This window comes from Mus pahari, chromosome 1 (genome assembly GCF_900095145.1).
Source record: "Mus pahari chromosome 1, PAHARI_EIJ_v1.1, whole genome shotgun sequence".
Lineage (NCBI taxonomy): Eukaryota > Metazoa > Chordata > Mammalia > Rodentia > Muridae > Mus > Mus pahari.
The window spans coordinates 63,532,822-63,547,417 of NC_034590.1; the positions used below are offsets into that span (position 1 = coordinate 63,532,822).

At 40.6% G+C, this 14,596-nt stretch overlaps 1 protein-coding gene across 24 annotated transcripts in view; it reads left to right on the forward strand.

Annotated features, from left to right (window-relative positions):
• Dlg2 (discs large MAGUK scaffold protein 2) overlaps positions 1-13,783 on the forward strand; it is a 1,883,913-nt gene extending 1,870,130 nt beyond the window's left edge. For 22 of the 24 annotated variants that reach the window (XM_029535332.1, XM_029535281.1, XM_029535286.1 and 19 more), the window contains 3 exons: positions 2,491-2,600; positions 7,165-7,256; positions 9,048-13,772. In XM_029535332.1, the coding sequence (XP_029391192.1) occupies positions 2,491-2,600; positions 7,165-7,256; positions 9,048-9,154 (309 nt within the window). In that variant the 3' untranslated portion in view covers positions 9,155-13,772. Of the gene's footprint in view, positions 1-2,490; positions 2,601-7,164; positions 7,257-9,047 lie in introns of all 24 variants that reach the window. The other 2 variants (XM_021215105.2, XM_021215126.1) reach the window with 1 other exon arrangement.
• Positions 13,784-14,596: the final 813 nt, after the last annotated feature.

The following is a 14,596-nucleotide window of genomic DNA, read 5'->3' on the forward strand; positions in this document are numbered from 1 at the left end:
AGAGGAGAGGAGAGGAGAGGAGAGGGAGAGGAGAGGAGAGGAGAGGGAGAGGAGAGGAGAGGAGAGAACTAACAGTGAGCAGCCACTTAAAAAAGAAAGAATAAAAGCAGATTTCCAATAAGTAACCAAACAACTTCCTAACTAGAGAAGCAAGAGCACCGAGTAAGATTAGGAGGAGGAAACAAATAATGGTTATGTGAGACGCGCATGCCACCGAGACAACACAAAGGATTCCTAAACCAGAGTTAGCTTTTAAAAAATAAAACTGACAGAATTTAAACTAGACTCACCAAGAAAAGAGAGCTGATGTCACTAAAAGTCAGAGATGAGTCAGGATGCCCCTCAGAAATGCAAAGGAGCATTGGAAATTTTAAGGAAAAACTGAATGATAATAGATGAGAAAACCTGTATGACAAGGAAATTTTTCTGGATACATATGGGTGCTTATCAAAAGTGAGCTGTGAGAACATAAAATCTCTGAATACAGCAATCACAAGCAATGATACCTAAACTGATAATAAAATGTCTCCCAAAGGGGGCTTATGAAACCCCACTTCTCCCTAGAGATCTAGAGACAATTAATGGTTGCAGGGGAGATAGAAAGAAAGTCTCCTCAGTGCTGTAGCCACTACTAGGCTTCCCCTTCTCTTGCAAATAACACTTCAACTGTGCTTCTATAATCAGCCCTATGCAAACTCACTAAGTAGAAGCGGACTCGGGAAGAGGAAAGAGATTTATTGACCATTGGAGTGAAACAAGGGAGGGTAAAAAGATTGAGTATGATTAAAATATATTGAAGAGTCACAAAAATGGTAAGACTTCTTATGCTCATGGAGTAGAGAAATTAATATTGCTACAATGTCCCCACGACCTATCCTCCATGATCTTGATTGCCAATTTGATGGAATTTAGAATCACCATGGCAACAAACCTCCTGGCATGTCTTCAAGCATTCAGACCAGGTTGATTGACATGGAAGTGTGGGCAGCACCAGTCCCTGGTGTCCCAGACTGAATAAAAGGAGAAAAGGCTGAACCCCAGCATTCACCCCTCTCTGTTTCCTATCTATGGCCAGCTGCTTCCTGCTCCAGCCACCATGACTTCTCCGCCATGATGGATTTCATTTGTTTCTGCCTGCTATTGTATCGGAGCAACAAGAAAAGTAAATAATATACAACCCAAAGTCACAATACAGATAGGGTACCATCCCTAGCAAAATATGAAGGATTCTTCACAAAGCTTGAAGTAATTTAATCCTAAAATTTATATGGAAGCACACGCATAAGAAAAGGAAAAACAGCCAAAGCAAAAAGAACTAAGATTCCAATTCCCAAATTCAAGAGATAAGAGTATAGCCAGATTAATTAAAGCAACAATGATTTTGATTTAGACCGAATATTAGACACACAGGCCAATGGAACAGGATTGCTGAAATAATCCAACACCTTAGAGCCAGCTGTTCTCAATAAAAGTACCCAAAATACTGAAAAAAGATAGTTTATTCAATATTCCTGTACATACTTTTTAAACTGGATACCTTTGTGCAGAAATATGAAACTCGACCTCATTTCATTCTACAAAGATATCCTGTCAGAGGGAACTGTGGAGCTAAATGGGAGACCAGAAATTCCTTAATGGCCCAGAAAATAGCATTACACCTTCCATGTAACCACTGTGCTTCACAGCTAGCAACCTTTGGATGTATTCCATAAGCGATAAGGCATAAAGTATCCTGGTGTGTTTCTCATAAGTATTCAAGCATTCGCTGCACTCTTCATCTTACACAATGTGCATTTTCCATGTTTTACTGACTTAGGATCGTGCCTATCTACATAAACATACATTTTCTTGTGTAAAGTTCTCTAAGCCTCTCCTCAGTAATAAGGCCATTTCTCCCCAGGAGGTAGAATGAGATGTGGCAAATCATTGTACTTGCCCAGAAATATTTTATGAAGTAGCTCCCGGCACTGAACATCCACAGCTTTGGAAGCCAAGTTAAATGAGGTGTGTTATACAGGAGTAGGCATTCTATCTGTTAACAAGCAAACTGTACATACTCACTGAAAGAGTCAGCATTGAACCATATAAAACTGAAGGTTTCTTCTGTGTCTGCCTTCTGTCATGTATGTATCAAGACAGAATGCACATAAGCCCTGAGCAAGTGTATAGAATTGCTCAAGGCCCCTGTGATCATCATTCCTCCAGGTTTAACATTGGTTAAGATGATGAAATGTCTACTCTAACTACCAGTTCTACCCATACTCGAAAGCTAGGCTTCAGTCTTCCTACTAGTGAATTTGGGGTCATTGGTCAATAGTTGCTAAGGTTTAATATTTTCTCCTGTAAAACAGTCAGTAATACCTACCTCACACTTCAAATTATTCTTTATGCTTCATACCTGTCTCTAAAACGTGCTATATTTTATTTCACTGGACACTGGCCATTTTTCTTGATATTTTTAACCTGGTATTTTTCCCATACTTCTACCAGGGCAAGCACTGTATACTTGATGTATCGGGAAATGCTATTAAGCGGTTACAAGTCGCCCAGCTCTATCCCATTGCCATCTTCATAAAGCCCAAGTCTCTGGAACCTCTGATGTAAGTAGAGGATAAATCCTCACCCAGAACCCTGCCCTGAATACAGCAAGCAGCAGCAGCAGCAGCTTGTCATAAAGGCTTTCAGACAGGAATGCCAGTGTCGGTCGTTAAGCATTTCCCTTTTTAACATATATATAGTAGATTTATAAAGTATTATTTTGTATTATATGACTGTATGTTTATATTATTATTTTATATTGTTAAATATTTGTTAAATATATTTATTATATAATCTGTTATAAATATAATGTTACAAATATTATTTATAAATATTATTTATAATTTTATATTATCAAATATTATATACTTACTTGAATACATATTAAACTTTTTGAGTCAGTGACTCTTCACTACTTTACAAATTGTTTTCACCTTCACATTTTCTATTTGTTAGCAGCTTCATTTGGTCTAAGAGGTTTATGGAGGGATTGGGCAGTTATTTTAGCTTCCATTTTAGTTTTTATCAATCACAGAAGATTATCATCTTTGTATTGTTTCTTAACTTTGAGAACAGTTTCACAGGTAAATTGTTAAATGTGTTATTTTGTTTTTATAAAGGGTACAAAGAATATTTCAGAATTTTCCATTGATATTCTACATTGCCTTTAATAAAATGCTGACTCTACCTTAAGACATGCAGACCCTGGCACAGAGCCTTCCCTAGTGACATGCTATATCCTTAATTCATCATCTCCACATCTATGTAAATACATAAGTGTGGGGAAAAGCATGGTTCTGATGTTGTTTCAAATCATTTCTAAAGGTCTAGTAAAATACTTCTCCTTAAAACCAGTCAGCAAATTGGGCAGATATCCATAATCTGACTGAATGCCCATCTAGACAGTTCCCACACAGCAGTGAGGCCACTGTAACAGTAGCAGAGCAGAGACATGAAAAGCGGACAATAAGGCCAGCTTTTTTTTAACCAATGATACTTCATATAATCTTAGCCCAAGTTGTTTGAGCCCCCCCCCCAAGGTTGAGCAATGTCACAGATGCTCATTTAGTCCTTAGTACATAGTAAGAGCTCAGGAAATAATATTATTATTGCAAAATATGCAGGGTAACCTTTTATGAATCACTAATTCATTGTGTTATCCTCATAAAACACATAAGCAGCTTCCTGGAGAAAACCAGAGATGAGGTCGGTGCCTCTGTTACAAGAGCCTTGCTTCAGCACTGCCTCCAGGAGAGGCAAATGCAGGCCTTAGGAGAATGTTGTTGGGCTGAACCATACACAGCACACTGGAAAACAATGCTTATGGAAAGATGGTAAAAATAGAAGGTACTTATTCCCAGAGATGAAAGCCCTTGTTTTCTGAGGATATCAGCTACCTGTCTGGTCTCCTCTGAGGACAAAGCTGCAAATTGAACCACAGTAGTTGGACTGGCAGCCGGGAAAATAAACTTCAAACACATAGCTGACCTCTGGGGAAATCACCAGAGTTGTATCCTAAAAACAGAGAATACCCCCAGAAGTAAAGGTAGACAAGGGTTTTTGACAAGACAGAAAAATAAAACTGGGAAGCAAACATAAAGAACATTAACCCCAATTACCACATAGAAAATGTGCATTGGTGATAAAATGGTGTTCCAACAGCACGAGTTAAGCTTCTTCTGTGGGCAGTATTTCACAAAGTTAGTTAAGTGACCACAATGTCATTATGTAAAAGTGACTTATAATCTGTAAACTGCTACACAAAGCCTTGCAATGATAATCTCATGAGAAGAAAAGTGGCGCTCTCCTCTTGGGAACAGCATCATAAAAGCTCTTTTCAGAAATAGAAATTAATCCACATCATAAACACACAAGGGAGGGATGACTTCCTAGGGAAGAAAAGCCTGAGGGACCAAGAGCAGTGGCACATTTAGTCCAGTGTGATGCTGGGAGACAGCCCATCTGGTGCTCAATGGAAGATCTACTTCCTTCCATAACTACCAGATGATTCATGTAGTTCTGCCTTAGGGCCCTGTCACAGACACTTAGCACCAAGGAAAACTAAGCATGCCAAAGGCTGGATGCCACAATGAGGACAGTGTCCTTGGCATAATTTGCTGTAGCCCTATCCATGGATCTCCACTGCAGTGATGCTGACACTCAGCCTGGTGCAGTCTCATTACTCCAGGCTGTTGTTTGTGGCTCCCTCTCTCCTGGGGCTTCTACTTCAGGAGCAATGCTCTCTTGAATTGCCCATTGCCCAGAAAGGAGCAAAGCTCGGTCAGTTGGAACAAGAGCATGGCTGCTGTCACAGCGAGACAGTGACACACCGTCACACACATTACCTCTCCTACTCATCATCCACAGAGCTGATGAGCAAGCACACAGCTGCCTCTCAAGAGGAACATAAATTCAAGGGCGTATGTGAAAGAGGTATTTTCATAATGTGCTGCCTCCTCACTTCTGTACCTATCACATAGCAATGGGAAGGTTTCCTGTGTCTGTGTACCCTATCCCCACTAATGGTCTTTTATGGCTTTAAACCCATGATGCATTGTGTATTCCTCTACTGGCATCTATGCCATATAACCAACCATATTTGTTTCCCTCACTCACCATTTAGTCATCCACTCACTCATTTGACAGTTATTGAATCAAGCTCATTTCATATGGTAATAAACAAGCCATAGGCTTCTCCCTCAAAGAACCTGAAGCTTAGGTATAAACTCCGTGAAATGCAATGAGAATATTTATAACAACAAAGGTCCGTAAAATATTTACTTTGTACTTCAGTTCTCAGTAACATTGAAACCCATGTCCAACTTCTTTCTTCACATAACCATGTTTCAGAAGGTACCAAGCTTTGGTATAATATGGCATGGTTGACAGTGGTTGTGGAAAGGGGATCAATGTTTTACTCCAGAACTCCTGATTGCTACTTTATAGACAACCTTAAGGAAGCCCCCTCTCCACTTCAAGCCCCCTTAACCTGTACTGGGAAAGGGATTGACTAAGCCTAGGGATTCCAAACCTGGATCTCTGGTGTCCAAGTAACATACAAGGCCCCAATACTTTCAGAAATGTACCTAACCAGCCAATCAAAATGTCTATTCATTTGGTTGGACCTCTGCTTTCAGTGCCTAGAGGCTCTGGGAAGATAATACCAATATGGAGTTAGCAATCAAATAAATTGATTTTAGAGAGAATTAGAAAAATATCCATTTTCCTCCCACCTTCTTGTTCTTGAGACTAGATTGGGTTACACTTTAGTTACCACAAGATCAAACAACATTCTTCTACATAGTTAATGGTAAACCAAATTAATAGAAAAGACAGTCTTAGATGTAACTCCTTTATAATCCATTTTCCTATCTGAACAAAAATCAATCAGCCATCACGGTTTCTTTTTTTTTTTTAACCTTTTAAATACATTTTAATTTACAAGTGGTAATTCTATGAGTTGATGGAACATGATATAATATTTTGATTCATAAATACAAAATGTAATGGACAGATCAGAATCCTCGAACATACATTACTTTGAATCATTCTTGAGATCACACTAAATCCCTATTAATCACTTAGAAATAGTCAATTAATTTCTGTCAACCACATTGACCCTAGAATACTATTAAATATTAGAGGCTATTCCTTCTATCTGACTGTACCCTACACCCTACATTAGAGATCCTTCTAGACCAAGCTCCTCTATCCTAGTTCACCATTTGATTAAGTAGCTCAGTTATAGTCATATTTGGAAATATTGTGGTCCCAGCACTTTTCAGTGACTCTGTATCCAGTGTAGTTCAGTCCCTCAGCAGACACTTGTGCTGGCATTTGGTCATAAGAACAGGAAGTCTAGAGTTCTTGTCACTATGGGCATGACTCAATGTTTGTACAAGTTGAGTAGTTAGAGCTACAGAACTCCTCTGGGATCTGCTCCACTCTGCATAATACTACGGAAGCTCTGTGGGCTTCTATTTATCAAACTTGCATGGAGGGTGAACAGTAGACCTTAAGAGGGATGGAGGCAAGATATTAATCCTTTTATAAAGGCGGGACCTGAGAAGAAGCAAGGCTAGTTCTCTTGAATATAGTGCTACCTAACAAACCCAGATATATGTTCATCTTTCCTCCCTCTGACCACTTCTGGAAGACTGTCTTCAGTTTATGCCCTTTGTGAATTTTAGAGATGTGGAAACCTACTGAACTTCAAACAAAGGAAGTTTGAGTTTAGAAGTACAACAGAGAAGTCATTGAAAGGCAGTCTGTTCTGATGAGGTGGAACCTCAGGGAACGCATAGTACTCCATTTAAATACTCTTGGGCCTGCTGGAGAGGAAGTTTATAATCCTGCTCTAGGGACTGCAGGGAAGGAAATGGAGGCCACAGATGGCAAGGAGACAGGTTCTGCTTCAGCCCTGTGCTGCACATGTAGCCTGTCCTCCAGGAGAGTGGGCACCCTAGCACCTAACCTTCAGTGGCTGAAATGGTTCCATCAATGAGCCCAAGATGAAGCCTTAACAGCTACTAGGATTAAACTCTGCCTCCTACGGGGGTCACTGTAAAATTGTGGAAATTTGGTAGACTCTCTTTGTATCCTAATATCAAACCCTCATTTTCTCAGGGAGATGAATAAGCGTCTGACAGAGGAACAAGCCAAGAAAACTTATGACCGGGCAATTAAACTAGAACAAGAATTTGGAGAATATTTTACAGGTAAGTTTCCTTGGCGCCCCATACTACAAGAAATGATGATAAATTGCCTGGTGCTATACTTAGGATAGGCTCCATGCCTGGTGAAGCTAGACCCCAAACCCTTCCAGGTGAGGCTGCCTGTACCCTAATCTGCCTTATCCACTTGGTTTGGAGCTCTGGATTCTCTCCTCTCTGAGTTAGCTCATTTCCAGTTCTCGCTGGTCCTAAACCATGAGCAGCAAATTCCCTGAGCCATCTCCTGCTATTAAGGAGATCTTAGGCATGCTACCTCATTAAACTGTCTCCCTGATATTTTCATAAAACTTGAAAACCAATGTTTTTAAGGCTCAAAGTGAGCAGTATCTACAACAATTACTATCCTGCAGTCTCTGCCTTGAAGACCCCCAGATCTATCTCCTCGGTCAGCAGCGTGAGGAAAACCCATTTGGAGATGCTTCAGTTAACACTGTTTCAAGACTAATAATAGCTTTGATTTTTTTTTTTAACAATGTCTTTGGCAACAAGACATTTTGGGAATAGAATATGAATTTCTTGTGGATGTCCTGAGTCCCCTCTCCTTCTCTGCTCTGACAAAAAAAAAACACTGACTAAATCCAGGGAGAAACCTGCCTTCGGGGAATTTAATTCACAGTGGATTCTCAATGAATGATAACAAGATACTAAGTCTGAGGCAAAGTGGCTTTCATAAGGTTTGATCCCAGCATCCTCCAAAATAACATTCAATACAACAACTTCCCTCATGAATTACTGGCATGAAATGAGAAGGAGATTGTTGCAGTTGCCTTGACTACCAAACTCACCATGAGCATAGCGCTGTGTAATTACTTTTACTAAAGTTAATATTAAGGTTTCTTTTAGTAATGTGAGTGATTTTAAAAGAGCATTCAGGTGGGAAAAATCTAAGGGCTGGACAGATAGCTCAGCAGTTAAGAACACTCGCTACACTAGAGGACCCAAGTTCAGTTCCCAGGTGGGAAAATGAAGCCGAAATAACAATTATTTGGCTCATAGTTTGCACGTGTGGGTAAATTACCATAGTGTGATCTGAAGATAGGTTTTGAAACATAATAATGTCAACTCTATTTCAATAATAATTTGTCTCAAAGCCTTGGTAGCATATGGTTAGTGCTGATGTATTTGGGAAACCCAACTCCACAAGAGCATTTATTGAAGGAAACAACAAAATGTGTTCAAATCTTCAGAGAGCCAAGTATCTCTCTGAATCACATACGGCTTAGTGATTTATAGTTCCTCTTATTTATGTTCCTTATCAGGTATTCACAGTATAAATAGTTCTGTGAGACAAAAAAAAAAAATCCTAATTTACCAAATAACTTGGAGAATAATGGTATTTCTCAGTAAACTGAAAAGGTTAACTAAGCTTGTCCTTCAAAACTCTTATTATTTCCATGTCTACAAGACCTGAATTTCTGCCTTAATTAAAGTATAGAAACTCTTCAGTCTGAAACTGCTCTATCTTCTGCTCTACTGCCTGACTTGGAGCAGCCATCCATGAAACAATGTGTTGCTAGAATTGTGAACAAACAGAAAGCGCTAAGATTGGGACACATTTATTACTTGCCTAGGGCATGGAAAGAATGCCCCTTTTAAGCACCACTGAGGTGACCACACTTATGTAAGCTTCCTGCATTTTTCCCCTCACATAAAGGGGACATTAGGCCTCCTGATAAGTTGTTTGTCACTGATCCCAGCTTCTGTTGGGTGAGAGATAATTGTCCTCACCCCCAAGGCAGTGCCTCCTAACCCTTGCTATTTATGTCTTTGCAACAGCTATTGTCCAAGGAGATACCTTAGAAGATATTTACAACCAATGCAAGCTTGTTATTGAAGAGCAGTCTGGACCTTTCATCTGGATTCCCTCAAAGGAGAAGTTATAAATTAGCTACTGCACCTCTGACAACAAAAGAAGAGCATTTAGAAGAACAAAATATATATAATCTAACACTTGGAGGCTTTTATGTTTTTGTTGCATTTATGTTTTTGCAGTCAATGTGAATCCTTATGAATGTACAACACAAACTGTGTGAAGCCATGAAGGAAACAGAGGGGCCGAAGGGTGGGACGGAAAAGACATCACGGTATGCAGGAAGGCTTGGGTTTGCTCAAAGTACCAGGTATAGGAATGAACCTCTGATGGGCTCTCTGCCCTAGAGATGGGCAGCCTTCTCACCCCAGCAGATGTCCAGAGCTGATTTAGCTGCTGAGCTCTCTGTGTTTGCTTTAAGAAAAGTTGCCAGCACTTGAACCTCACCAACCTACCCCTTACCCACCTCTGTAATTGGTACACTTCGAATTTTATAACTATGCACATCCTTTGATTTGCTAACAAGCAAAGGAAATAGGAAAAACAGAAAGAGTCCCTTTGGAGACGACATACTATCAGGGGAGGATGATTGCTTAGTTTCCTTAGCTGGCATGCGCAAAGACAAGCGTGTCTTGTGTGGAGGACTAACCTCACCGAGAAGGAGATTCCACCTGGCCTAGCTTTATGACTGTCGATTGTCTATTTTGCCATTTATAAGCTGAAAGAAGGCACTAAAGATGAGAATAATTTATACAATAAATATATTAAATGTATAGAAATGAATTTCTATAGGTTAAAAAGTTTTGTGAAATATTTTGTAAAGACTAAAAAACATTGAAAGACTAAATGTACGCACTCTCAGCAGATGATCAAATTCAAGAATTTGAGGCTGCACTCTCCCTTTTGTTGCCAATGATCCATTCAGAGCATCTGAGTTCCCTCCAGGTCTGACAAAGACTGCCCTTTCGCTCCCCTCCCACACCGCCCATGCACACTAGCACACTAGCGATACACTCTTACGGAACACACTCCTTAGTAAGTTACCCTCATCGATAGTTTTGGAAGAGATTTTTGTTACAATTCTTTAAGCCCATGGCTTTTCAGAGACAAACTCATGCAAATAATCGAAAGGGAAAGATTGCTTTCCTCTAGTTAAGTAGCCTGAGCCAACCACACAGATAGTCAAATAACATTGTTCCTAGTTACTTGCACACAGTTCAAGAATGATTCAGTATTCTGGCAAACCATAAGTCATTAGAATTATCTTTTCTTTGTTTCACAGAGCAATTGAAGTGTTTTGTAACAGCCCTAGTTGGCATTACAGGGGGAGATCTGTCCTAAGATGCACTATTTCTCTCAGGAAGAGAAAAAAGAGAAGTTATCTAGTTGGGAGTGGTGAGGGACGCACTTTGTTTCAGTATAGAGGGCAAAGAGAACCACAAGAAAGGGATGATTTATGGCTTTGAGCTCAACCAATTGAATTGCCTTCCTTAGGGCTGCACCTGGACCAAGTTTATTTTTCTAACAATTATACTAATAATGATTTTAAAAGAGAAACCTCCCAAAGCCTATAAGCTGAAACACAAGAGTTAGCTTCCCATTTTAGCGCTGATGGTATCATCAGCCCTGGTTCTGCCCAAGGTGTTCAGAGAGAGACTTTTTAGTATTATTAATAACCACTCAAGTCTGGGTTCTATGCATGCCCAGATTAAGCCCCATCGCCTTATTTCTGGGGTACATCAAGACCTGGCAGGGATTCTGCCACACTGTGCAGTCAACCAGCACATAGGCTGGCGTATAAGAACAAAAGACAGAGCCATCAAAGTGATGGGGCTTCTTCTAAGTTAGACCATCAGAGCTTAACACTGAGAGTCTCTTTCCAAAATCAACGGTCATTCATCTTTTACTAAATAACCCTCATCTGCCCAGCTGTAGTCACCAAAACAAACGTTAAATTACAAAAGGAAGCATCGACCTATAGCCTTGAGGCTGCCTTTGCCAAATGAAGAGGTACCAAGCAGTCATGTGTATTTTTTCCCCTCAATTTTCTAGAGATAGCCTTAGAGGGCTCAAAAATGCTAAAAGACATGTCCATGTCTGCAACTCACCAGTTTCAGGTCACGGCCAACTTCCATCAATATAGCTCTCAGAAGTTTTCTGCCACTAGAATGCCATTCCTGATCCCAGCTCTCTTTATAGGCCACCATGATAACTTCTTTGGTTTCTCCACTGAGCATGCAACCATTTACCTTAGAGGACTGTCATTAATGAGTAGATGTTTTCTCTAGTTGTGTGACGTGCTTTCCATTTGATAGTATTGCGTGGCTGAGTACAATCAAATTGAATCACAAACCATTGGTTTTGTAGTAATATAATTATTTATTTTCCCAGTATAGATGCTTCTGGATTAGCATTAGCACTGGTTTTTTATGTAGATTTATATAAATATAAATACATATATATTTGCTTGACGAATCACCAAGCACATTGGTGAGAGGGTCTTTTCCTATAGAATTCACTCATCCGTTTTGTTGTGTTGTCCTGAGCTTCCCAATGTTGAGGTCTCTATGGCTCCAAAGAACTGGTGTATTTTGCAGCAAATCCAATGACATCTATGGAAATGGCATGAGAGTCACCCAGATCACATCTGGTGCAAATGCACCTGGAGCCTCGGGCCAGACTGGTGCTAACACTGCAAACTGTCCGGAGCTCTCTCCAATCTGAAGGCTCGCTGGGGGCACAGTGTCACCTTCACATGCTGGGCCCTTTCGGAAAAGTGCCAGATCGTGTCACTGGTGCTATTTTTCATGCTCTGGTACAATGTGTAGCACCATGGGGGTCTCAGCTTTACCAAAATCGAAATCCCACCTGTCAGTCAGTTATTGCTGAGGCATTTGCTTATTGCTCTTTTCCATGAGATATGATGGCCTATTCTTGGAAGGCCCTTTCTCCCAGACCCAAATTCAGGGGTTGGCTCTATCCATTTTGCAAGCCCATCTAGATGAAGCTGCACTCAGGTGCCTCTGTGAGCTGTCTTAGACCCTACTGCCAGCCCTTCAGGACAGAGTCAGCGGATGCTCTGTACACCTCTGGCTCTCATCTATTTCTCCTCATTTCTCCCACTCATCTCCTCTCATCACCTGTCATTTTTACCCTCTCTTATCCTTCCTGGGTTTTTGAACTTGCCGCTCTTCTCTCCTATGTCTTTCTCTATCCATCTCTCCCTTCTCCATCTCCCATTCCCCTTATTAATCCTTCTTCCCAGACCTGACCGCCCTCTTCTCTCCTCTCACATAGTTCTGATCATCAGTACACCCCGCTCCTAAAGTTTCTTTGTCCTATAAAGGGCTCACGGCTGATTCAGACAGCAAGTCCACACGATGGACTCATGACACAAATACTTGGGGGTCACCATTTTACTCACTCAGCCCAGAAAGCAAAGCTGAGTGTGAGGCCCTGCCCTGGAGCCAGCCTGCACCACTGCCCCGGCAGTGCTGATGCAAGAGCTGTGGGCCCCCTGGCACCTGGAAGCCTCCGCCTGGACCGTCTCCAGGAACTCACTCCCAGCACCACCCACGCTGAGGATGCTTCCTTTCAACAGAGGCGAACTCTGGCCCTAACAACAATTCCAACGAACCTCACTGAAGCCATGACACCGCCCTGGTTTGGAGAGAGATTTTTTTTCCCCTCTATATTCTTCTTCCCGTTTCCATGTGAAGCCCCTCTGCTTTTCAACTGGTGGTTGCTCTGGTGAGACTGAATGGACTTGCTAGTGAAATGACATCTTTTTTTCTCCTGTCTTGGTCCTGCCTAAAATTCCTACACAAAAGCATTTAAGTCAAGGACTAAGGCTAAATTTATTATACTAATGAGTCACTCCTGGGGAGACATCCATTCCCTTCAAGCATGTGGAGTTCCTCCTGTGACAACTGATTTTCCAGGAAACTCCATAGAGAATTCTGTGGATATGCATTAATTATTTAAGGGTATGATATAGATGGTATGCATACCCTGAGGTCAGAGTCAATGTGGTTGGAAACACATACACACTTCAGTCTGTAAATATTCTTCCTCACTGAAACCTGTGCTTCAGAAATCATTTCTCGTACAGCTGTGCAGTTTCTTGTAGCAGCTGAAGACAAGCTAAGGCAGGCAGCGGATTTAGACTGAGATCAGCTGAAAGAGTACAGTTTCTCCCTTGCAGCTCACAAGGACAGACAGCTAAGTGGCAAGGTTGACTCCCAGTGGGATGGCAAACTTTTTCTTCTTTTCAAATTTGTGTTTCCTAAGTGTATCTTAACTTCTGAGTGCACCAGGTTGTACCCATTAGATCCTTTTACTATGACAATTTTGTGCTTCTCTCTGACAGGATGTTTCTCCATCAAGCTGTAACGCAGGATGGGAGGGGAGGGAGGGAGGGGGAATCACTCCTTGCCTGGCGGGAGTTTACAGAGGCACTGCACAGCTTACACTCCTGTTAAGTGTAAATATTCAACACTTCCATTCCATTTGTGTAAAAAAAATAAAGCACACACGATTATAAAATCAAGATGTATATTTCATACTCCATGTGTCCGTGAATATTTATTGCGTTTCCAGATGTCAGTGGAGGCCCCATTGTAAAAATGCTTGATAGAGTGTTTATAAACATGCCGTGGTTTTCTTATAAAAATATTAAAACATTTTTTACTTTATAGCAAAAGTATATTCTCCCAAAGCATAATTGTGTTATTTCATAAGAGGATCACTCATTTCTGTTTTTATCCATTATGTCTGATTTCAAAGCAAAATTGCAGCCAGGGTACATTTGCACTGAAAAATATTGGCACTGCTGAGAGGAACTGACAGCGCTGCATTTGCATATTTTTAAATATTTGATTATCATCTTGCCTTCTTTTAATCAGAGTTTTTTTCCAGGAATGAATAATGTATTAAAATGTATTAAAGGTTAGGCTTTCTAAGACATGCCTCTATATGAAGAAAAAATTCCCAATATCAGAAAATGCTAAGAATAAGTTTTTTTTTTTCTTTTATCTCATACTTAAGACACAAAGAAAGGCCTAATTTGGAGACACAATGTCATTATACACCCTAGGGCCACAAAATATACCAGCACCAAAGATCTGTGCACATCAAAAATGCCGTGTGAAGGAATCTACATCTGCCAGTCCTAAATTCTTTGATTTACACATATTGTCATCTTGGCATTTAGGTAACGCAGGTGTGAAAGCTGAAGGCCCAAAACAAATTCCTCCCATGGAAAGAGTGAAATGTCTCCATCGAGGCAATCACTCTCAAGTATGACATGCAATGCCTTATCACTAATTGCTCAAGTATGACATGCAATACCTTATCACTAATTGCTCAAGTATGACATGNAATACCTTACCACTAATTGGAACATCGATTCCCGAATCCAGCCGATCCTACTATCCTGGTCATCACTGTCAGCCACTAAAAATAATGAATGGTGCTGTACAGGGGTAAACAGAGCCTCTCACTTTAACACATTGAG